The sequence below is a fragment of the Stigmatopora nigra genome, chromosome 21 (assembly GCF_051989575.1).
Source record: "Stigmatopora nigra isolate UIUO_SnigA chromosome 21, RoL_Snig_1.1, whole genome shotgun sequence".
NCBI classification, from domain to species: Eukaryota; Metazoa; Chordata; class Actinopteri; order Syngnathiformes; family Syngnathidae; genus Stigmatopora; species Stigmatopora nigra.
The window spans coordinates 7,747,597-7,771,609 of NC_135528.1; the positions used below are offsets into that span (position 1 = coordinate 7,747,597).

Consider the following 24,013-nt stretch of genomic DNA (forward strand, 5'->3'; position numbering starts at 1 on the left):
AAATTAGCCACGGTCCAAATCAAAGTAGCCTCAATGCTTTTTGACTGTGAATGCTAAATGCTATTTTCATGCAAATATATGTATGTTATTTCTGTGTTGATTCTTTATTATTTACATTATAGGCATCCCATTCATTTGGCTAGGAGGACTGCAATCTGGAAATCTTTTCATGCCATTGACGCCACTAGATGTCCAATCCCATTGGACCAAGAGTGGTTAATGGACTCCCATTCAAAAAGGATTGGAATCCCAGCACCGTCAATGGCAGTCAGTAAGTTAATAGGTCATTTTAACCCTTTTTTTATAGGTCAATACTCATATGACTGTATTTTAAACCTTCTCACCAGTGCAAGACTGCAAAGTATCCAAAGACAGTAAATGGCGACTTCCATATCTTCCACTTGAGAAAGTCTGTAACAAAACAAAAAAAGAAAAATGCCAATCATCCTGACGTTAATGTTATTTCAGATCAGTTTTATGGCTTTTCACGTTGAGAGAGATAAGACAGCAATGGTTAAATGTGTGAAACAGACAACCGACAAAGCTTACTGTATTTATCATTAGGACACATCGATTGTTAAATGTAGACAAAGTGCCAAGAGACGAGCGGTCGCCGACGCTCGTCGATCAGGTACTGTCGGATGCGTGTCCGCTCATTCTACTCACTTTCTCTGTGTCACGTAGATTCGCAATAAGAAGCTCATCAGTCAATGGTTTGGAGCCGTCAAGATGATCGGTCGTCGGCCCAAGCGGGGAGCGGCCACCCACCGAGATGCCCGTCGGGCACGAATGACTCCGGTAAGTCAGCGCTATGGAAACGGATGTTTTGGGTTTAGAGTGTCTTACGTGGCATTTATTTAGGGGGAAAAAAAGGAGAATTTTAGCCCAGGTCTAGAGGAAGGTCTCTGAGGATAAATTGCTTTGCCCTTAGTGGAGGAATTCTGGGTAAATTTCTTGCTTATCAAAACTCCAAGGTTAAAAGTGCGCTTTTATTTTACAGAGTGGAAATGAGTGATTGCAAAGTGCCTTTTGATTTCCTTACAAGGAAAAGGGAACTATGTGGTTGGCGGTATTTGACGGTCGTAGACGTCCAATCCAATTTAACTGGGCGCCAAATTATTCTGTGGTCTCGTTTTCAGATCAATTCATGCAGTGTTTGGATAGCTCCAATTTGGGAAATTGGCACAAAATGTCTGCCTCCGTTGGACTCTTAGCTTTTTTACCCATGAGTGCTTTCAAGATTTTAGAAATATTTGCACATTTTGCGTTTCAGATAGTTTTCAGATCAATTCACAGTTGAGAGTGACGTTTTATTCCAAATTTAATGAAGTTGGAAATCAGGATAAGAGACTTGAATCCCAAAACTGAAGCTCAATCACTATTCTCCAAATGACTTCCCTTCCTTTAGATTGTTTCTAAGAGAGAGCAAGGACATTTTTTTTTTTTTTTAATTCAAAGAAAGTACAAGAGCTGCCGCTTCACAGCCAGACGTTCTATTCTATGAATAGCTCTCTTGCTGAGACTTCTGGGAAACTGTCTCTCAGTTACCTTGGAAATGTCTCCATGTCCACTTGACGCTACTGAAGATGGAGATGGAGTAATAACATCATCTGAACTCACATCCCCAAAAGACAATCATTGTCATTTAAGGGCCGGATTGAGACAAAAAAACGGGGTTTTGACGTCAGTAGACCGGACGTCGCCCTCCCAATTGGCATCCATCTTTTTTTTAGGATTAGTGAAATGTTACGTTCTGGATTTGAGGGTCCGGGAACATTCCCACCGTGACTCACCCTCAACTCGTTCATAATTAATGAGGTGTGGAGTGGGCGTGGTTTTAGCGGAGGAGTGAATGAAGAGTGACGCATTGGGAATGTCGGAGTGTCAGATGACGACGCTCCGTGAATAATTTACTGCTGATGACATGCTGAATTTGTTAGTGATGTTTTGCTGGTGTGAAAGATGAAGTGATTGACATAGAAATATTTGCAGAGAAAGATGGAACTTGTTTTGTAGTTTTTGGAATTGGAAATAGCCGTCATTGGTGATGAAACTTGATCATTAACTGACAACTTTTCGTAAATAAATCAGAGTGCTCAATAGCAATAGTAGGAAAAAATGGGGCAATACTGAAGTATGTGTTTTTTAGAAGTAATCTTCCTGGGTATTTTGTGAGTGGGTGGTACTTGCCAAATTTGACATTGTTCACTTTGTTGTAGAAAGTGTGTCATTGCAGGAAAAGGAAGTATTTTTGTGTTAAAGAGAATCCGTTACTTTCAACTCCCACCAACACCCACTTGACCTTCCCCCCAATTGCGATTTGACACTGATATGTATTCCACTCAGACTAAAGACAAAGATAGATGCATAATTGGACATAGACACACACACACACACACACACACACACAGGCACTTTGGTGATTAAAAAAAAAAGGAAATAAAAAATAGCATCTCTGCAGGAAGAAAAAAATCAAGTCATTTAATAACCTCCTGAAATCATTGTGCCCCAAATCATACTATATTTTAGCAAGTATTTAGTGTATAGCAACTAATCTGTTGCTAGATTAGTGTGATTGATTAAGATTAATGGCAGATAACGGGAAAAAATTCTAAGTAAAACCGTCCAAAAACGATATTTTTTCCATTGCGTTTTGCTATTTTAGCCATATTTCCCAAGATGATATGAGAGATCCTATTTTATTGATTAAGTATTTTTTAAAGGAGACATGAATCTGGAAGTGATAAATAACCAGATGATGCGTTAAATCCGACGCTGAAGTCATTTTTAAAATCATTAATCTGGAATACTTTTCATGTCTTTCGGGGCTGCCACCACTAAATCATTTTGACAATTGATCATTCCATCAATTGATCGGATAAATGTTGACGACCCAAATCGCTTTTTTTATGTTTTATTTCGTGCCTGACAAACAAACGCGTCTCTTAATTCTAATGTAAATGACGTCACGTATTCTGTCCATTTTCTGATTGCATTTGTCATGCTTAATTCAACCAATTGCGGCCATTTTAATACTACAAAATCACAATAGATTGCCTTTAAGCACGCACAGATTAATGTTGGCGTTTCTCACTGTTGACTATGACAAATCTACTTTTACTCAGTCCTTAACTTTGCGACTGTTGTTTAGTGCAACGCAGTCCTTCATCACAAGGAGGCTTTGACATTTGGGGACGCAATTAACTTTCTCAGTGCAGATTTACTGGAAGTCCATCCGTCGTACATCTAAATATGGACCTAAACATGGACAGATAACCTTGACGGACGCCCGTCTGGCGGCACGTTACGTGACGTATATTGTGGGTTTAAGTCGGCATCTGTACTATTGTGAAAGAAATTCATTAAATCCTCGTTTCGTGATTGGTTGAGACATCACACAAGCTAAAATTAGATTACAGAAGTGCCGTTTTAATTATGTAGGACTGTTTAAAAAGAAATAATGGCACATTTTCTATGATTAATTGTGATTTCTCTCGGAGTAGATTGACTTCAGACTTTAAATCAATGCTGTTAAATAACATTCTGGACACTCCAATCAACAGATTGAAGTAAAAGAACTCATTGGCTTGGATTTAATTACAATTATTGGTCCCATGAGGGTAGAGACTGAAAGCCCACCATTGTAGACAAAGTACATTTATTTTATATTTACTTTCTATGTGTTGGTTAGAGTCAGATAAAACGATTACAGTTCAAAATAACATTTCCTGATTTCCCCCCCCTTTCAAATTAATCATTGTAATTTTTTCTTCCATTTTTCTGTGTTTTTAGTTCAAAAATCATTTCGTAAAATCTAAAAATATATTTCAAAAAAACTGAAATAAACATAGTTTTAGATCTATAAAAACCTGAATATTCAGAGCTTTTAATCCAGTTCTTTTAATTAAAAAAAATCTAAATATTATATCTAATATCTAATAGTCCATTGAAATTAAGTTTATTTCATTTGTTTCACTCTGTTTCATTTTTTTAACCAATTGCCTTGTCCATCTATTCCAAAAATTGTTCCCCAAATCTACCGCTAAAGCACCACCGCATGCTAAAAAAAATAGCAAATACCATCAGGAAAATAAAGGCTTCAGCACTTTCTCAAGAGACCTTCCAATCAATACCACAATCCTTAATTACCCGCATAGAATGATAGAAACAGCCCGAGAAAAAAACGTAAATAATGTATTAAAAAAAAGGATGAAAAGGTACTGTATTGCAAAGGAAATCGATAAGCAGTGTAGCCGTTTAAGGGTTGAGCGGACCGGGTACTAATGACCATTGTGTCCAAGCATACACGCTGAGTTGCGCTTAGGGGAGAAACCTTCACACCGCTCATCGCTTCCTTTGAAAAAATGTCATTTGAAATGTATCTTTTTGGGTAAAAATGCGTTCATCGAACCAACGCGCTTGGCATTCACGTGGTGACTCGGACAAACAGTGTTCAATGTTAAATGATTCCTCGTGTGACCTTTTGGGATTTTTTTTTTCTTCCTCCCGGCAAATAGTTTTGTACAAAAGCATGACAGTTTTGGGAACAAAATGGCTTGACATTTTTCCTCCAGGTTTATTGGCAGATGCAATGTTAGACTGTCTGGCGTTTAGGTCAATTCAAATATCAATCCCCGTGGCAACAGAGGTGCAAAAGTGGAAATGGATGCAACACTAATGGATACGTACTGATATTGAAGTTCAATTTGATCTAAAATGACATTAGTGAGTAAGTTCAGACAAGATGATTGTTATTTACAGTCTTGAAACCATTTTGTCATCCAATTTGTTGACGTCAAATGGCCCCAAAAAGCCTAAAAGGCCAGCAGTTTCCAGCTCTGTTCTAGCACCACCTATTGCTCATTCTTCAGTACTTTGCAGTCTAGATTTATCACTGAATCCAACTGAGATCATTAAAGTTAAGACTCCATGTATAGAAATCAAGATGTAGGACTTTAATATTGCAACATTTAGTTAATTCAACCAGTCAGTTCAAATTGCACTTTTAAAAAAAATACTCTCTTTAAATACATTAAAAGCAGACCAATCGCAGGGAACAATGAGATCAACAACCAATCACTCAAAGCTAAGGACAATTTAGGATACAATTAGCCTAGCATGCATGTTTTGGGTAATGTGGGAGTAAAGTGGAGTACCTAGAGAAAACCCACTCAAGCCTAGGGGGAGATTATGCAAACTACCCCATTTTCAGGAATTCATCTCAATTCATCTGAATTAATATTGCTGTAGATTCATACTGTTATTGTTTTAACTCCAGACCTAAGCTTGTAATTGTCAGACCAATCAAATAAAAACCATAAAAACCCTTTAGTTAAGCATTGGCTACCATAGATGGCAGTAGACGTCCAGACTGGGAGGCCTGGCAGCCATCCAAGCGTCCACCTAAACTGAAACACTGACATGCCGACCCTCGCAGTTGAAATAAATTGGACAGCTTTTCTGGTCAATAGAAGCAAACCAAGTGAGGCAAACTGATTTAACAGTCGACGGCAGCAATAGCTGAGAATGAGGCAAACATCAATGAGAAGCGACACAGTGACAGCAGACGGAGGAGCGCTGCTTTCTGTGCCTGGCAGATAACTTTGTCATCCCTCACTCCTGTCTTTCTGTCTCTGTCTCTTCTCAGATAGGCTTGCTGGCATTCTGCTTCACAAATCCCGAATGAGCTGACAAACTACCCTCAGATCAAACCATTCTCCTTCAAATTTCACCACAAAATTTCTACCCCCCAAAAAACCCACATTTTCCCTCACAGAGCTTAAAAAAATAACCACATTTTCCCACCCTAATCTCCAAAATGACTTGTAAATATTGACTTACCTTACTGACCTAGAGCTCCTCCAAAAAACAAAAACACGTTTCCTTTCAAGAAGTCCAAACTTTTTCCTTTAGATGCAATATACGAATCCCCGGCTAGAAATCGAACCAGAGTCCAGTTTTGAACGGCATTTGTTTGAGAAGCAGCGGCAGCCTTCCGAGCGGCCGCTCCTCCCGTTTATGCGCCTTGGAACGGCGGCAGCCGCATTAAACTGGAGCTCCTCCTCGTCTCAGCTTCCAGCGCGACTATGTGTGTCGATGTGCGTGCGTGGGTGGGTGAGCGGGTGAGCAGCAAGGTGGTTTCTCTCACGTACATAGGAATGGATGCACATTGTCAAAAAAAAAAAAGGCGTGACCTTTTGCCAATCATTTGGAGCTCTGGCCTCTGCAGCTTGAAGGTCAAACCTCGCCATAGTCTTGTAAACGTTGACGTTGGCGTCCGTTTTTTTTCTGGGGGGGGTAGATGGAAGCCGGCCAGAGAAATGAACCTTTTGGGCAATTTGTCTGGATTAGTCATCGCCGTGGGTCTCGTGACGGATGAGTGGGATTTAACTTTGCTTTTGAATTTTAGACCAAAGCTTGACACAGATCAACAATTTGACTTTGGGGGTGCTAGAGCCAAACAGAAATTGTACATCTTTCAACCCTATGGTGGTTCACTATCATTTTTGACCTTTAGAAATGCACATTACCTACCATATAGATCATTTTATATGTATGTGCACATTTTTTGTGTGAATTTTAACATTTAGTAAGAAGCAATGACTAATGAGCCTGATTTGAAGATAGTTATTTATTAATCATTTTTTTAAGGCTCTGTTTCAGATATGCAAAGCACATTGTTGCTGTCATCGACATTTTGAGAATTTGCCTCTGTAACAATCATATTATGTTTGTTTCTCGGGGCTTTTGTGGCTTGTCTCTAAGCTGTTTAGCAAAAAAAATAATGGCCAGTCTTTTCGGCACCAGATCAGAAAGCTTTGTAAAAAACAAAAAACATTCTTTTTTTATCATCCCCATTGTTATATACATTTATTTACTCATTTCATTAGGTTTTGATTCTCCTCCGAGTCTCCATTTTTTGAAAAGCCTGTCTTTTTTTATGTAGACAACATCATTTTAAGACGAAGTAGCAAAGAGCAAGACATCATTTTAGCAGCAGACGCATCCATCATGACTAACTGATAGATTTTTAGAGGGTGACGGATGCTAGCGAGGCTTTGAAACTAAGTTTGGAGTCACGTCCACCTCAGGGTAAAAACATCTGTTTAAAAGAAACCCAATGCTGCTTGCTAGCAATTTATTTCACATGAAATTGTCAACAAAATGGGAGCTAAAAATGTGATAGACATGTCCTAACAGCTTGTAAACAAAACAGCAATTCCTATTTTTTATATACAATGCGAAAAAAATATTTTAAACTTGGAAGGAAATCAAAATCCACTTTGCAAGTAATCAGAAATCAAAAAATAAGTCAGCAACTCCACAAAATAATATATAATCTGCAGTTTGATAACAAAAAACAACCTGTATTTAATTTTTCAATTATTAATTTTATTGATCATGTAATTAAAACGCCACCAGGGGTCAGCAAGAACTCCTTTTTAAAAATAAAATATATAATCCTCCAATTTTAATAGATTTATGGAATGAATTGACATTTTTTTCACCATCGAAACTTTCCAAACGTCGTCTTTTCATGCTGCCATGCTATTTCTTTTTAAATGTGTCTCCACCTAAACTTTAAACAAGTGTAAAAGTCAACACTACACGTATTAAATAAATAAAAAATGGTCTTCCCATGTAGGTAGAAGTTAATTATTAAACAAGTGTAACAATGTGCTGCCTATTAAAAATGTACCTTAGCATCCTTCCTCTTTTATACGATGATGAGCAACTTAGAAAGCATGAGTGGGAAACATTTGTTGACTTTCAACATAAAACTGTTATCATATAGTAACTGTCCTAATGAGTAATTGTGACAATGTGAGTAATGCCAATAAAATGAAAGATTGTATACACAGTAAATAAGATAACAATTCAATTTTTCAAAGTTGTTTTTTAACCATATCATCTTCAAATTATCTATTTTTTTGCATTTAGGAATGGAAGTCATTCACTGCCATTGATGATGATGATAACATGTCCAATCCATTTCCATTGGGAAGGTTGGCAGAGGCCATGTCGACTACTGGTAAGATATTTTTTATTCATTTTTTGAATTGTAGTAGCCTCTAATAATGAAAAGGAATTTTACACTTATAGAATTCGACATCTAACTAAATAGAAATGAGCTAATGATGAATGATCTGATCCAATATTTGTTCCACCGCATTTTAATTTGCAATTAATCTCTCTTTTTATGAGTGAATATATTGATAAGTATAATAGGAAAGCACTTTAAAAGTACTGCTTCTATTTACTATTCACAGAATAACTTTGCATTTGATGAAAGCCATCCAGATTTAACATCAATTTATAGGCAAACATGATTATTATATAATATTTTTGTAACATATTTATGAGTCATGTATTGTGAAACCTCCTCTTATTCAACACAACTTAATTGGTTGGCGCAATCATACAAACATTGCTAATTTTATGCTAACTATGCTAACCTTTTAGAGTACTCTTCCCCCCAGAAAATCCCAAATCAGTACACCAAGAACTACAAAAAAATACTTTATAAAATACATATTCATACAAAATTGGGCTGTACACAGTCACGGTCAAATGTAAAATACATTACACGAGTCCAAATACAAAAAATCAGCCGAAAAAGCTGTCGTCAGAACCCAAAAAAAGGAAAATAATAGTACACTTTTCCGAGTGGAAGCTTAAGCTTGCATCAAAATGACGCGATTCCGTCTTGGGCGACGTATTCTTCCTCTGGCGTTGTTGTTTTTCTTCCCTCCTGGAAGAAAAATAAAATAATATCTTGAAAAAGCATAAGAAAAGGCTGACAAAATGTCTAAAATGTGTTCCTACCTTTAACACACATGTCCATACAGCTGTGCCTGGAGACGAAATTATTACTGCTCCCTCCACAGCCCGAGTACGCAAACTCCTCGCACGTTTTGCTGTTCTTGTTGTAGTAAAAACGCGGGATAGAGGCGGAGCATTTGCCTTTGTCCAGCGGGTCCAAGCACAACACGGGAAGCGCTGTTTGGGCCATGCCAAATCGGTCAGGATGGGGAGGTCAGATTCTGGGAATTTTTACTTACTTTTACGTGGGCTGCAGTAGTCGTTGCAGGACGCCAAATCGGGGAAACGGTTGGCATTGCCCTGGCAGCCGCCGTAGTAGAAGATCTGGCATTGCATGCTGGTCATGTTGAAGAAATAGCGAGTGAACAGGGCACGGCAGGGACCTTCCTCCATGGGGAAGCGACATGTTTGAGGGATTTCTGGTTGGGGGAGAAAAGACAAACAAATAGGAATATTAGCTTTAAATGACCATTTTTTCTGTCCTTTGCTACTGTTCATTACAAATAATCTCACTTTTAACTTTAGGACAAAGCTTCAAACACTTTTACTCAGACTTTTTCATAACACATCAATCTGTATAGAGGAATGTAACATTTTATTTTATGAATAGGATTTGCTATGGACCACCATAGGCTTTGTCTGTAATGAATTGACATGAATTTACCCACAAACTGATATTCTCTACAAATGTTGATTTATGTGAGTCAAATCAAGAGATTAACCTGACAGCTGTGGATGGTAGTGGATGTCCAAGTTTATTTTGATTAGGAGAAGCTGGCAGGGATGGATTGGATGCCCGTGACTGTCAATGACACCCAATGAATTTAAAAGAATGATAAAAATGTCAATGTGACACTGCTAATGTCAGCCCTTCTTGATCACAATAGATTGGACTGCACATCCGTGTCGTAAAGAACATGTCAATCTCTTTTCCCATTTTTTTTGGGCCCATAAATCATCCGTGACCCTAAAATATGAACACGCTCACTTCACGTCCCAACAAAAATATTGTCAAATCGACACCACGTCAAAGAACTTACTTGGTATTCTAAAACACGTTTTGTGGCACTCGTGATAACTCCTGAAGTTGTTAGCGTTGCCGCGACAGCCGCCGTAGGAGAACAGCTCGCACTTTTGCGTGATGGTGTTATAATAATAACGACTCATTTCTGCTCTGCAAGGACCTTCGTCCATTTGGAGGAGGCACACACCTGAAAACAGAACCAAAAATAGATTACCCTTTAGAAATTGGCCAATTGGGGAAGTGCTCACCAACTGTGGCTCAATGGAAGTGCTCACTTACCTCGAGGGTGCAATGCCAGGCTCTTGTAAAAAGAGGAGGAAAAAGCCAGTAAAGCCAAGAAGCTAAAGTCCATTGTGCTCTCGGTGTGGTGGGTTGCCGAGACTGTGCGAGGCGACGCCTGCTTTATGCTCTTTTGTTTCCCACAAGGGGGAGGAAGCTCGGGGGCGGAGGGAGATGGAGTGAGTCAAGGCGATCGCTCTGATTTTTTTTTGCCTGGAGAAATTCACAAATGACATCACGTGGATGGAGCAAGAAAGTAGCAAAAGTACTAATAAGCGACAAATTGGATTGTAGGGAATGCCCTCGGGGGGGAAAAGTGGATCGTGGAGATTGTTGAGTTTGGGAGTTGACGTCAAATCAACGCATTTCAAAAAACTTTTGGAATGATGAAATGGATAATAAAATGGGATCCAATGGGGAAAAGAGGGATGTTATGTACACAGTGGTTTATAGGCAGGTCTGCTGTTAAGTTCAAGTTTGCTATCCGTGTGTATAGTTCATTTGCCTGCCGAGATTTTGGACTAATCGACAGACTTTGTTGACTTTCAACATAAAACTGTTATTATATATTATGTCTTAATGAGTAATTGTGTCTTAGTGAGTAATGCTGATAAAATGGAGGCTTGTATACACAGTAAAAAAGATAACAATTCTATTTGTAAAGTTTTTTTTAACTGTATCATCTTCAAATTATGTTTTTTTGCATTTAGGAATGGAAGTCATTCTCTGCCATTGATGTTGATGATAAACACGTCCAATCCATTTCTATTGGGAAGGTTGGCAGAGGCCATGTTGACTACTGGTAAGATATTTTTTATTCATTTTTTGAATTGTAGTAGCCTCTAATAATGAAAAGGAATTTTACATCAAATATTTGTGACCTAATGAAGAACAATTCTATCCAATATTTGTACGACCGCATTTAAATTTCATATTAATTTCCAATTAATCTCTTTTTTTATGCGGGAATACTTTGTGTATCATATAAAAGACGACATATAAATAAATGACATCCAAATTCTTTATTACAAAGATGCGTGGCTTTTAAACCCATAGTTGTTGTGATCTGGATGGAAGGTCTCAAAAACACATTGACACAAATTGAAGGTTATGTCATAGATTGAGACATTCTTTGATAGCTTTTAAGATGATTTCACACATCTAACACACACGTGTCCACGCAGTTGTGCCAAGAGACGAATTTGTTCCTGTTCCCTCCACAGCCCGAGTAGGAAAACACCCTGCACGTTTTGCTGCTCTTGTTGTAGTAAAAGCGCGGGATAGAGGCCGAGCAATAGCCTATGTCCACCGGGTCCAAGCACATCGGGGGAAGAGCTGTTGGGCGACGCCAAATCGGTCAGATCTGGGAATTTTTTACGTTCGTTCGTTTGTTTGTTCTTACTTTTACGCGGGCTGCAGTTTTCGTAGCAAGATTGAAAATCGAGGAAGCGGTTGGCGTTGCCCCTACAGCCGCCGTATTTGAAGATCTCGCACTGCATGCTGGTCATGTTGAAGAAAAAGCGAGTGAACGCCGCAGCGCAAGGACCTTTCACCATGGGGTAGCGACATGGTTGAGGGATTTCTAGTTGGCGGAGAAAAGACAAACAAATGGGAATATTGACTTTAAATGACCATTTTTTTCTGTCCTTCGCTACTGTTCATTCCAAATAATCTCACTTTCAACTTTAGGACAAAGCTTGAAACACTTTTACTCAGACTTTTTCGTAACACATCAATCTGTATAGAGGAATGTAACATTTTATTTTATGATTAGGATTTGCTATGGACCGCCATAGGCTTTGTCTGCAATGAATTGACATATTTTTTTAAGCTTCTCTTCAAATGTATGGGAGTCAAAACAACAGCAAGAAAAGAGCACCTCAACAAACTTACGCGGTATTGGAGAACATGTTTTGTAGCACTCGGATTGACTCCTGAAGTTGTTAGCATTGCCTAGACAGCCGCCGTAGAGGAACTGCTCGCACTGTTGTGTGATGGTGTTGTAATGATAACGAATATGAATTGCTCTGCATGGACCACGGTCCACTTGGAGGAGGCACACATCTGAAATCAGAACCAAAAAAAAAAGGATGACCCTTGAAATATTGGCCCATTGGGAAGTGCTCACTGTGGCTCAATGGAGTTGCTCGCTTACCTGGAGGGTCCTGTGCCAGGGTCTTGTAAAAAAAGGAGGAAAAAGCCAGTAAAGCCAAGAAGCTAAAGTCCATTGTGCTCTCCGTGTGGTGGGTTGCCAAAACTGTGCGAAGGGACACCTGCTTTATGCTCTTTTGTTTCCCTCAAGGGGGAGGAAGCTCAGGGGAGGAGGGAGATGGATTGAGTCAAGGCGATTGCACTGTTTTTTTTTTGTTTTTGTCAGGAGAAAGTCACAAATGACATCACGTGGATGGATTAAGAAAGTAGCAAAAGTATTAATAAGCGACAAATTGGATCGTAGGGAATGCCCTTGGGGAAGGAAGGAGGGAAAGTGGATTGTGGAGATTGTTGAATGATGAAATGGATAATAAAATGGGATCCAATGGGGAAAAGAGGGATGTTATGTACAAAGTGCTTTATGAGCAGGTCTGCTGTTAAATTCAAGTTTGCTATGTGTGTGTATAGTTCATTTGCCTGCCGAGATTTTGGACTAATCGACAAGTAATCGATGACTATTTGGAGAGATGGTTTATAGGGTAGGACATTTTTGGCTGTGAACAAAATCTGCATTTTCTGCAATTCTAAATGAACCACACAACAGATACATACACTTTTTGGGATTTTTCCACCAACTAAACCAGTTGCCAATCCCACTAAAAAAAATGTTGACATTTTGAAAATGTTGAAAAAAAATGTAGTTCTTCCTCTTTATTAATTTGCCTTCAGGATGTTTTGCTGAAGACAAGAATGCACCTTGTCGGTGGAAGGTTAAATACCGATAAGCTCCTTTTATCAAAGTGACCCGGCGGCAGAATAGCTCACTTGGCTTGTAACTCAAAATAACATTGTGATCCTTAAAAATGGGGAAAAAATATTTATCAGCTTTTACACATTATTCAGTTCTTGCAATGATTTACATCTTCAGTCAAAAACATCCTTAAAAAAGCAGCCTTCTTCTCAATTGGGTCTGGTTTAAATCAGATTAGGAGATTAGGATCATTTATGCAGATGACTTTATAAAGCAGATTTAGTTATCAGTAGAAAAGGATTCTTCTTCAGGAGCGTGGCAGTGAAACACTGCAATCGTGAGTATTTTAAAGATTATTCCTGGACTTTTAAAACGTTTCAAATTGACCGCGTTCACTCAATTTCTAGAAAATGCCGGTCATAAATGTGGAAGACCTGACCGACAAAGACAAAGCTTTGATGGAAGTCAACCAGCTTAAAACTGAAGTGAAACTTCAGAGGTGGTTGGTACGTTTTTAAACGAAAAAAAAAGTTTATTCCGGATTGAAAATTAAGGAAAGCGGAATAAATTTACGCGGAATGCCGGTCTTCCCTTTAGACGTCGAAATGCTGCGAGGAGATGAAGGACTACATTCAGGCCGGAGTGGAAGAGGATACTCTTGTCAAAGGCATTTCAGAGGAGAAGAATCCCTTTAAAGAAAAAGGTGGTTGCGTCCTTTCTTAGGCTGACAATGAAGATTTGTTGCTATCTACCATTAGGCGCCAAGGACATTTCAAAATAGATTGGCAGACCCACAAAAGTGAACAACTTCTTTGGAAAATGACATTTCCCCAGCTTTTAGACGCAATTATTGGATTAATTTTTTTCCATCAGGGAATATGTGACAGTTAACTTCTTAATAAATGTGCTTATTGATAACTCAACTCGGCTCTATGAATTATTTCTAAGTAGTGTCTGTTGTTGCTTCTATTATAAAAAAACATATATTCAATTCACCTGACGTTGATTGCTTAGGTTGTATGAAAAAATACATTTTTTGTTATTATGATTAAATGCTGAAAATGTATATTTGTTTTAACTATGTCACTTTTCAACTATGTCACTGAATGGGTGTAATATTCAATGAGTGGATTCATAGAAACGTTTTTATAATATAATTGAATTAAAAGTAAGACTTTGTAGACAGTTTTGTTTATCTAATGTTTATAAAATATTACTGATTTTTTTGTAGTAGTATGTATATATTCTCAACTTGCCTGGCCTGAAGTGTGTGCGCATGCGCAGCAGAACCAAAACAACAATGGCGCTTCACTGTGTCTCTGTATTTTTAAACTCTCGTGCAAGCGTCCGTCTTTTCGATAAATGTTCGTCTTTTTGCGTCCGATCTTTTGCAGACCGTGCGTCGTCCCAAAAAGTTGCAAGCAGCCCTTCAGAGCTCACGGCTGATCACCTTCTCTACACATCGGACCACTTTGCATTGAAAGAATCGCTCAAAAAGGTACGATTTATAGCAAAGAGTACGTTAGCAAGTTATTCATGTTGTGGAAAGTAAAGGTAGGTGTTGATTTTTGGAGGAAATCTCGATGTCCTTGGCGACATTGATGCGCTTAGTGCGTTAAAAGTAGGTGAAATGTCATTGCGCACTTTGCTTATAAATAAACAGTCGCAGTCATAACATTAGGAACACGTGCACAATCAAAATTCGGGTATAAAAGCTTCATATATGTGTTTTGTTAATGACCAGGTCAACATTTTGAAATGCTTAAAAGTAAAGACAATGTCAATATTCAGGTCAGAAAATCAACAATACTCTAAGTTTGAGAGATCACATTTATTATTTTTAACCAATTACTTTAACTCTAACATTATTTTGCAATGCCAATTATCCCAGTTGAAATAAGTTAACATGTGAACGATTAAAATGTCTGCCCTTATTATTTCTATTAAAAAAATGACATATTTTAAACCTATATATAATACTTGACATGATATATATCACCAATCGGGGTACAAAATGTCATGTTACATCACCATTGATATATTGTGACAGTAAGGAGACTATTTAAAAAAAAATATCTATTTCTAAATCCTAATGAGTCAATGAAGTATGGTTAATATGGAGTAATATGGTTTTGTCACTCATTCTTTTAGAAGACGACCTTCTGTCCATTTTCTAGGTCGTCTGTGGCGTTGTAATGTCTCGACGTGGTGGAGAAATGTTTATTTAGAAGCGCAACAATCGGATGCAGTTGGGTCACCGAGTCGACGTTCAGCTCAGAGGGGATTCTGGCCTACATTCGTCTTTTTTATTTATTTATTCAAGGGCTTCACGTTTCTAAGCAGCTGTTTGGAAAAGAAACAATGACGTTTAAAGGCCTACACAGGTTTTTTTTTTTTTACTTGGTTGAGGTCAGAGGGAGTTTGAAATTGATAGACAACCGTCATGAATAAAAATTCCTTAGGCAGACATTTGTAGGATTAAAGTTAAAAATAATAACAGCAACCCAATTTAGAACAGACGGTAGAGATGTTGCGGTAAATGGAGGGAAGCGTCTTCGTCGTTTGTGTGTGACTAAACCTTCAAAAGGATGCCGGGAGGTTGAAAATAAACTAGCGCGGGGAATACGGCCAGGCTAGAAATGGGAAAAGGAAACGCAGAACAATATGTTGCAAGACTGGGAAAAGGAAATCTAGTCAGTTCGGTTTATTAAAAGAATCCTCAGGAGTTGCGAAAAGATGCTACCCAATAAGAATGGAGTCATAGGAAATCTCTTTGTGTGTATACAAGGTCATGTTTATCTCATGGCAACGTTTATAACACACGTGTTTGGTTGTCACACCAAAAAAAAAAAAAACAGTTTCATTGCCAAATTGTAAAATGAAATTAAAAAAATTCATCCATTGCTCTATTCATTTTAATTGTGACAGTACTTAGATATTAAACAGTACTTAGATATTAAACAGTACTTAGATATTAAATAGTACTTGGATATTAAACAGTACTTGGATATCAAACAGTACTTAGATATTAAACAGTACTTAGATATTAAACTCTTAGATATTAAACTCTCTCATGAATATAATTTTGAAAGCTGGTTTCAACAGTAAACTCTGTCAACATTTGACTGGCGACCAAACGTCCGGCGACCAAACGTCCAAGCACCATTTTAATTGACCAATTTAACTCATTGTCTGAAATTGACAGTTATCGGTCTCCCTGTTCAAATGGATTGGACCCCTGTCATCGTTATTGAATGATTACTATTGCGATACTAACATTTCTTGCAGATGGAGATCATCAAATAAACCCCCTTAAAAAGGCACCAGTGTTATGTTGGATTATGAACAAGGCCTTTATTATTCTTTCATTAAGCCTTTAAGACAAGTCGGCAGCCGTGAAAGCCTAACCTTGAAAAACTGGCCTCGCTGACAAATGGCTCCTGAGAGCTGACAGTAATAAAACAAAAAAGCCAAGCCCCAAAACTCCCGTTATTCCGCCGTGTTCAAAGTTCAGATCCTGAGGAGGGAAAGGGAGGGACAAAAATTGGCTAGAAAGGCAAAAACACGGGACGTTTGGGAGGGATGCTGCATGCTTTTCACAAAAGGTTACTCTGGACTATTTGTCTTTCATAGCAGGATGCGTTCACATTAGATCGCCGTGTCAAGAACATTTCAAAAGTGGCTTCTAAAATCGCTTAGTTCATTGACAAGGAATGGCTGCATTTTATCTCCTTGCCATTTATCTAGCAATTCGTTTATGTGGTTAAATTGTATGGAAAATTACAATATAAACTTCAACACAAAATCTAGCTATCGACAAACCGGATGCAACTTTTTGAAAATTCAACTAGCAAATCAACTTGAGTCCAACCAATCCAAATCCACAAATAGACACAATTTCACACTTTAGATTGTGAGTAGCCACGGAAACCGTCCTTTGGAACATAACAATAGGCGGCTCATTTTTTCTTTTCAAGCACTTAACCAGCTGCTGACCACTTCCCGATCCCTAACATGAGTCACCTTGCCAAAGTTTAGCGTCCTCCAAAACTACTTTTTAAAACACAAATTGACCACCCTCTCTTTACTCTTGTCGAACTTTGCTTCCTGACTCACACAATCTGTTCTTCCGATAACTCCATGAATCACGACGTACTTTTTCTAACACAACGTGATCGCTCTCCAAGAATATTATGCAAAATTCTATTGGCTCATTATAGTTTGACCTGTAGATGCAAAAAAAATCCAGTCCCTCCACCCACTTACCATACTTGTATCTCTCTAAATGCCTTTTCTACCTTGTCTCTCGCCTTCTTTATATTTTCCACTTGAATGTTAAGAGTGGAGAATGCTGCCAAACCACCAGTTAAGCCATTTAAAAGGAATATATAAGAGAAAATCCCCTGTATACTGTATAAATTCAACATGTAATGCAATTTCTCAGCCTGCTCTCTATTCATTGTTCTGTATAATGCATTTGCTAGCTTTCTGCGAGAAATAGATTACTAGAGGCGATGTATATACGTACCACACTGCGGGAAACGCATGTATTTAGGTGGTGTTATTTTCTGGGTGTAATGGAATTCTTGTGTAGAGATTTGCATGTCAATAAATGTGTTGCCGTGCTGACTAGCCACATAATAATACAGTTAATCTGTTTCCTATAGATTATCGACCAGGAAATCAACCCGTATGTGGATCAGTGGGAAGCAGAGGGGAAGTTTCCAGCCCATAAAGTCTTCAAGATTCTTGGGAATGCTGGTTTTCTTGGAGTCAACAAGCCTGTTGGTAAGACTATATCGTTTTTATTACACTGGGCAATTTTAGTATGCTTTGAGATAGGTTCAATTAATTAAATTTTGTGTTGTTTGAATGGAGATTGCTAGCAAGATAGTAGCTTCTGTTTTGAGTGTCAGGAAGGTGGTAACCAAAAGTTTTGGATCATTGAAATACAAGCATGTTCAGGTCATGAACATGTTTAATTGGCTTCACAAAGCAAGCCATCAATTACGCAGTTTGACTTTAGCCTTGGGGAATAGCCACAATTAGCAAACTTGCGCGGTATTTTCTGAATCTGAAGCACTTTGTGGCTCATGTTTGTCTCAATTCATTCTTTTCAGAACCAATCGATAATGCGACCTTTGAGTTGAGGAGTCGGTTTTAGCTGTAGTAAATAAATACATTGAAAGGCATGATTAGTCCATTCTTGTGGAATCTGTAGTGGATCTAGCTAACGACCTTGTTTAGACACGTCGGACAGAACATTTCAAAACGCCTGCGAACCGGTCCAGCTGCTTTTTTAAAAAAAACGTAAGCCAGAGCTGGTATTTGTTGTGCTTGGCCCGCGGAGATAATTTCTCACATTTTATTCGTGTAGTCGTAATGAACAACATGGATTCGTCATGGGGGTCTCACTCTCACTGACGTCTGCGATTTGAATCACTCTCGATGATTAATGCGCGTCGCATCCAGGAATTGAAACGAAGCCAACGTTCAACCGAGTACAATCGTTTGACCTCGATGGACATCTTGGTTCACTCTATATTAGAAATACGAGTTGATGTGCTTGTAGGGAAGTCGATTTCAGCAGGTGTGTGTAGGTCAAGGAAGAGGGCGGGCCAGGGAATTAAAATGTGCTGAGTACACACAACGCCAGCATTAGTTGACGGGATTACGTGGCGACGACCTGAGGAGGGACCACTGCGCAAAGACTCGAATCAATTATCCGCTCGCAAAGAGCCTTTGCGCTGCGTCTACTGGTAAAATATTTGTGTGTTTGCTATCTTTGCAAATACTGGCCATACGAATAGTAATTAGATCATTGGCTGCCATTGACTTCAGTAAAGGTCCAATCCATTTTCACTCATTCAAAAACACCAGTTTTTGATAGGAGTCAACTTTTTTTTTAAATTAAAATTAGTTTTGACTTCTTCTAAGGTCTGGGGCATACACTTTTTCTCCCAAAAAATCCCAAATGCTAAAAAAAATATCAGTAAACAAACCTTTTTTTTCCATTTTTTTCCCAATTTTGTTAGGTGGGCCTCCACTTTTTTATCCCAAAACCCTGCAATTGTATCGCCCTACCAAACATAAACAAAAACTAGCATAGCAGGAGTAAGCATTTTTGTAAAAAAACTACCATAATGATCTTTGCCATCCCTCCCAGCCCAAAACACTGGACATCTGCCTCTCTCTCTCAATGGCAGTCAATGAGTTAATATACTTCTCTCATTGACCTACATTTCACATAGCCTCATTTTAAACCAAATAGAGAGTTTTACTTGTTTTGATGCTTCCTAAAATCTCCACTTTGGGATTGCTGTACTACATTTGCCATCTTTTTCTCTCACAAAAACAAGCTTGGGAATGTTTGGCCCTTGAGCAAATGATGAAAACTTCCACCAAATCCGTTTCTGACACGGAAAATCGCCCTTACCTGTCAAAACACGGGAACAGGAAGTTTTTTTGCGAGACAGCCGTGTCGGGGGGGAGACCACAGCGATGACCCCTGGCGTCCCGCCCGGCTCGGCCCGGCCCGGCCCGGTTTCCTCTGGAACCCGTCTTTCACACCATGGCAACGGCCCACCACTTGACAGATAGGAACAGACATTCCAAATCGTTCTCTTCGCCACGATGATAATTTAATAAGCCGGTATGATGGGCGCTTTAGTAATACAATTTATGGTGGGTGTTTGAACGCGTTAGCTCGGAGATGTGACATTTGAAGCGTCCTTGTTTGTTTTTCTAGACGACGGCCCGCTGTTAAGTTGTAAGCGGGATAAACCTCGGCACTTCCTTCCGTCCACATGATCCACCGCAGGGTTTCCAGCGTGCGCTATCATGCTTGGGCTGCACCTGTTTCCTCTTGGTTTTGACTCGGCTGAGTTGGCTTGGCCTATACTACTACTACCTCTCGTCCTTAATTTCCCCTGGCCCACTTCTATCGCTGACGCCGCTCTTTGAAAACACCATAACTGAATTACGTGCTAAATTTGCCCTTGATTGTTCATTAGCAGTCAGTGCTGGCATCAATTGCGCATCGGGCGGGGTTAGTTTTGTGCCAAGTTGAATTAAAATGGGCCAAAAAAGTCCATCTTGATGATTTTCAATCTGTTTAATCCACTGCCATTGAGATTATTTATTAAAAGAACAGCAGTACAAAAAGCAAGTTAGATAAAGTAACTTTTTTTCAGATCATTGAATCTAGCTCAAAGTTAGGATTAATTCAAATGCGATTAATATGTTTGTCATGTGACAAATGTGTATTCTATAATGTTAATTTCGCACCATTTTTTTATTTTCTGCATTTGATTGCAATTACTCACCATACAATAACGCAATTAGACTTATTTTTGAGATATTCATAACAGATTTTTTCATGTCAAATCAACACAAAGCTATTGTAACTAAAAACTAGACAAAAAAATACATTTTTTGGTCCCATTTTGTACCTTTAGAGCCCATTAAGATGACAGCATATGTTTCATTTTCAGAATATGGCGGACTGGGACTTGACTATAGCTACAACGTAGCAGTTTCCGAAGAGCTGGGTCACATCCGCTGCGGCGGAATCCCCATGGCCGTCGGCGTCCAGACCGACATGGCCACGCCCGCCCTGGCCAGGTAACAATTCCCAAAATCTCACTTTGGGGTGTATCGAAGTATTTTAGCTGTAAACGTGCTTTGGAATGAAATATGCACTAAAAATCCCATTTTATTATGTAGCTGTGTCCTTGTGACTTCTATCATAATCATACAAAATTGTTAATTTGATAAACAATTAGGCATTCAATCGTGGCAGGCATTTGAATTCAGTCACTTCTGTTTTTCATCATTTGTTTTAATTTGTAAGCACAACCTCTTTGAACTCATTCAATGCCAAAAACCTGTTTTTGCACGTTTTACATTTTTTAACAGGGAGGGTTGTACTAATGTCTTTAGTTTATAAACACAATTAATTAACCTAGCCTCACCCCAGATTATTATTCAATATCTGAGCCAAAATTTCTTCTTGCCGTTTTTTTTTATTCGTCTGCATGGAAGTGACAAGATGGAGCTCATCGAAATAAACTAAAAGCGTCTCTTGAGTTTAATTAAGGGAGCAATTCCGGCCCCGAAACGAGGTCAAAATAACAAGAAGGGATTGAAAATAATGACTGTTGTTGCAATTGCCTTAAGATCAACAGGATTGTCTGAAAAAATTGACTTGTGATTTTCTTTCCTTTTGTCTGAATGTCAAACTTGACTTTTTGAGACTCCAAAATTGTAACTTGTCAACTTTGTGTTTACGCAGATTCGGATCAGCCGAGCTCAAAAAAGAATTTCTGCTTCCCAGCGTCCTCGGGGACAAAGTGGCTTGTCTGGGGGTCAGCGAAGTGGGGGCGGGTTCCGATGTCTCCAGTAGGTTCCTCTCATTTTTTTCTTTGGGTTTCGTAGGACATTTTTTGTGCATTTTATGAATATTATATCAAAACAGACATCAAGACCAAAGCAGTGAGAGACGGAGATGAATATGTCATCAATGGCGGCAAAATGTGGACCACCACCGGCACCCAAGCGGACTGGATGTGCTTATTGGCTAACACCAGTGACGGACCCTCCCATCGGAACAAATCCCTCATTTGTTTGCCCATGAACCTACCGGGTAAGATTAGCTAGATTAGCTCTTCCTAATTCCTTTAGTTAAAAAAAAACCCAATAAAAATCATATTAAATTCTTATTAATCTCAGCCAAAATCATTGATTTTACTCCCTTCCCCCCCTCGTAGGAGTTCACATCGCCCGCAAGATCGATAAACTCGGCATGCGGTCCTCCGACACGGCCGAAGTTTTCTTCGAAGATGTCCGAGTTCCCTGCAAAAATATCATTGGCCAGGAAGGCATGGGTTTTACCTATCAGATGCTTCAATTCCAAGAGGAGAGACTTTGGGCTGTGGCCAATAGTGAGAACTTTATACTTCTCTTATTACCTCACCTTCTTTCTATTTGTCCCGAGATCCCTTTTCCCACGACCATAACTGTCCGTTATTTTTTTTTTTAAACATTTTATGATGACGAAGCTCACTGAGGTCAAACATGTAATCTCGGCTGAGCGAGCGTGTTTGGGTTTCATTTTGACAAGCGCCCGATAATGTTGTTTTTGAAGAATTGAAGTGAAATAAAGCAGGGCAAAATGGTATGCATAACTCTCTCTATCTCTCTCGCCCTCCCCCCCAGTTCTGACTACCATGGACGTCGTCATCCGGGAGACCATCGACTACACCCGGCAGAGGAAGATCTTCAACAATCCCGTACTCTACCACCAAGCGGTCCATTTTAGGTTGGCCGAACTGCAAACCGAGGTGGAGGCGCTCCGTGCCCTCCTCTATCAAGCCACTGGTGAGATACAATGAACACCCAAAGTTGAAATGTTAACGGAGGAGGGAGAAAAAGACTGAAATTGCTGTTTGTTTGTTTTAGCCTTATATATCAAAGGTAATGATGTCACCAAATTGGCATCCATGGCCAAATTAAAAGGAGGCCGTCTTGCCAGGGAAGTGAGTGACAGTTGCCTTCAGTACTGGGGAGGAATGGGATTCACCAGCGATGTGCTTGTCAGCAGATTCTACAGGTATTTTTTTTAATTATCTTTCTTGATGATAAATGATTCCATTTGCTACAAAAGGCCCACCCACGCAAGGCATGCTGGGATTTCTGCTGTCAATTCCATTTAGGTCACTGTTACTCCCACTTCTAACCTGTTTATCAAGTGATGCATTCAAAACAATTGGAAATAATAGCGTTCAACAAAACAGACAGATACAGAACCGTTGTATCTAAATTTATTATTGTAATATTATTGACAAAGAGAGCCATAAATAATTCATATTTTCAAATATTATTCCTTGAGAGCCATACTCAGAATTTAAAAGTTAAAAAATCTTTTAAAAACATTATTTCACTGTTGCTAATCAATGAGTATCAATGAGAGAATGCATGCTGAAGAGTCTAATGAAGAAAAAATATGATTTTAAAAAGGTGGAGAGCCATATACACCCATCAAAAGAGCCACATAAGGCTCCCGAGCCATAGGTTGCCTAACCCTGTGCTAGCTCAACAATGTCTTGAAAATTGGAACCCCTCACAAATGAGATGTCTTTACATTTGTGGAAAAAACTCATGTTTTTCTGCAGTATCCATTTAAATTGCACACTTCAACATAAGAAACTAGCACTACTGTTGCTAGGAAACTGTTGTTATAACTGGCCTCCTTGTGGCCCCCTCAAATTAAGCCCTTTATGAGGAAAAAAAAAATCCAGTGGGTGTCATTTGACACTGTAGTGACATCTAGTGATAGCGCACAAATGTAGTTTGAAGTAGGAGATGAATCATTACGGTTGTCTTCCAACAGGGACTCTAGGTTAATGTCCATCGGGGGAGGAGCTGATGAGGTCATGCTTGGAATTATCTGCAAATACTTGGACATTCTACCCAAGAAATAAGGATTTTCTCATCAAGCGTCTCCAAATTGGAAGCAATGAAACGTGCTAATCACCCAAGTGTGTGTATGTATTTAATAATTCAATTTACATTTGGGAATATTTAACAACACTAGACAAAGTATTTGCAGAAATAGTATTTGTTTCTAGAGTTGAAAAAAACACAATACAATCTCAATTGTCATTGAAAGAAACATCTTTTAAACGTTTATTAGTTAAAAAGATTTATTTACATTGAAACGACATTTCATTTTTTTTAATATCCATATATTTCTGAGATCTCTCCAAGAGAATTGTATAACTTATTTACTCTCAGCATTAGGATGACTTTCTAAATAGATTATAATACTAGCACATTTTTCAAATTGTCAACAATGGCATTTGTCAACTCGTAATCAAGTTAGTTATGTCAGGATGCTGAATTTCATTGCATCAATCTATGTAAATGTAATTTTCTAACATCAGCTCTGTATTGTGAGGGATTTAAAATTCACAGGGCAATATAAC

General features: G+C 38.8%; 4 protein-coding genes across 5 annotated transcripts; 2 read left to right on the forward strand and 2 right to left on the reverse strand.

Moving 5' to 3' along the window:
• Positions 1-151: 151 nt before the first annotated feature.
• gngt1 (guanine nucleotide binding protein (G protein), gamma transducing activity polypeptide 1) lies at positions 152-13,951 on the forward strand. Of its 2 annotated transcripts, none has more exons than XM_077742918.1 (3): positions 152-156; positions 13,436-13,534; positions 13,626-13,951. In XM_077742918.1, exons 2-3 carry the CDS (start codon positions 13,439-13,441, stop codon positions 13,749-13,751), a joined length of 222 nt encoding a protein of 73 aa, XP_077599044.1. In that variant the 5' UTR covers positions 152-156; positions 13,436-13,438; the 3' UTR covers positions 13,752-13,951. The 2 variants fall into 2 exon arrangements, with proteins under 2 accessions (XP_077599044.1, XP_077599043.1); XM_077742917.1 differs by lacking the exon at positions 152-156 and adding an exon at positions 13,233-13,365.
• LOC144214495 (tissue factor pathway inhibitor 2-like) lies at positions 8,508-10,268 on the reverse strand. Its single transcript, XM_077742915.1, has 5 exons — positions 10,127-10,268; positions 9,864-10,034; positions 9,063-9,242; positions 8,827-9,000; positions 8,508-8,752 (listed from the first exon to the last, which is right to left on the reverse strand). Exons 1-5 carry the CDS (start codon positions 10,197-10,199, stop codon positions 8,676-8,678), a joined length of 675 nt encoding a protein of 224 aa, XP_077599041.1. The 5' UTR covers positions 10,200-10,268; the 3' UTR covers positions 8,508-8,675.
• On the reverse strand, positions 11,134-12,448 carry LOC144214496 (tissue factor pathway inhibitor 2-like). Its single transcript, XM_077742916.1, has 4 exons — positions 12,282-12,448; positions 12,020-12,190; positions 11,529-11,708; positions 11,134-11,461 (listed from the first exon to the last, which is right to left on the reverse strand). Exons 1-4 carry the CDS (start codon positions 12,352-12,354, stop codon positions 11,280-11,282), a joined length of 606 nt encoding a protein of 201 aa, XP_077599042.1. The 5' UTR covers positions 12,355-12,448; the 3' UTR covers positions 11,134-11,279.
• Positions 13,952-14,304: 353 nt separating the features above from the next.
• On the forward strand, positions 14,305-24,012 carry LOC144215149 (putative acyl-CoA dehydrogenase 6). Its single transcript, XM_077743973.1, has 9 exons — positions 14,305-14,526; positions 17,696-17,816; positions 20,522-20,651; positions 21,322-21,428; positions 21,505-21,672; positions 21,797-21,970; positions 22,245-22,406; positions 22,488-22,638; positions 23,419-24,012. Exons 1-9 carry the CDS (start codon positions 14,305-14,307, stop codon positions 23,507-23,509), a joined length of 1,326 nt encoding a protein of 441 aa, XP_077600099.1. The 3' UTR covers positions 23,510-24,012.
• The last annotated feature ends 1 nt before the right edge of the window (position 24,013 follows it).

What these genes read in the sequence shown, in the direction of transcription:
- LOC144215149 (XM_077743973.1), top strand. Translation starts at nt 14,305, where the DNA reads ATGCGCAGCAGAACCAAAACAACAATGGCGCTTCACTGTGTCTCTGTA. An exon ending in TGAAAGAATCGCTCAAAAAG is followed by an intron (nt 14,527 to 17,695) that starts GTACGATTTATA and finishes TGTTTCCTATAG; the next exon opens with ATTATCGACCAGGAAATCAA. An exon ending in CCTCCTCTATCAAGCCACTG is followed by an intron (nt 22,407 to 22,487) that starts GTGAGATACAAT and finishes TGTTTGTTTTAG; the next exon opens with CCTTATATATCAAAGGTAAT.
- LOC144214495 (XM_077742915.1), bottom strand. Translation starts at nt 10,199, where the DNA reads ATGGACTTTAGCTTCTTGGCTTTACTGGCTTTTTCCTCCTCTTTTTAC. An exon ending in CTACTGCAGCCCACGTAAAA is followed by an intron (nt 9,001 to 9,062) that starts GTAAGTAAAAAT and finishes TGGCCCAAACAG; the next exon opens with CGCTTCCCGTGTTGTGCTTG. An exon ending in TATGGACATGTGTGTTAAAG is followed by an intron (nt 8,753 to 8,826) that starts GTAGGAACACAT and finishes TTTTTCTTCCAG; the next exon opens with GAGGGAAGAAAAACAACAAC.
- LOC144214496 (XM_077742916.1), bottom strand. Translation starts at nt 12,354, where the DNA reads ATGGACTTTAGCTTCTTGGCTTTACTGGCTTTTTCCTCCTTTTTTTAC. An exon ending in CCTGGCACAGGACCCTCCAG is followed by an intron (nt 12,191 to 12,281) that starts GTAAGCGAGCAA and finishes TTCTGATTTCAG; the next exon opens with ATGTGTGCCTCCTCCAAGTG. An exon ending in AAACTGCAGCCCGCGTAAAA is followed by an intron (nt 11,462 to 11,528) that starts GTAAGAACAAAC and finishes GTCGCCCAACAG; the next exon opens with CTCTTCCCCCGATGTGCTTG.
- gngt1 (XM_077742918.1), top strand. Translation starts at nt 13,439, where the DNA reads ATGCCGGTCATAAATGTGGAAGACCTGACCGACAAAGACAAAGCTTTG. An exon ending in TGAAACTTCAGAGGTGGTTG is followed by an intron (nt 13,535 to 13,625) that starts GTACGTTTTTAA and finishes TCTTCCCTTTAG; the next exon opens with ACGTCGAAATGCTGCGAGGA.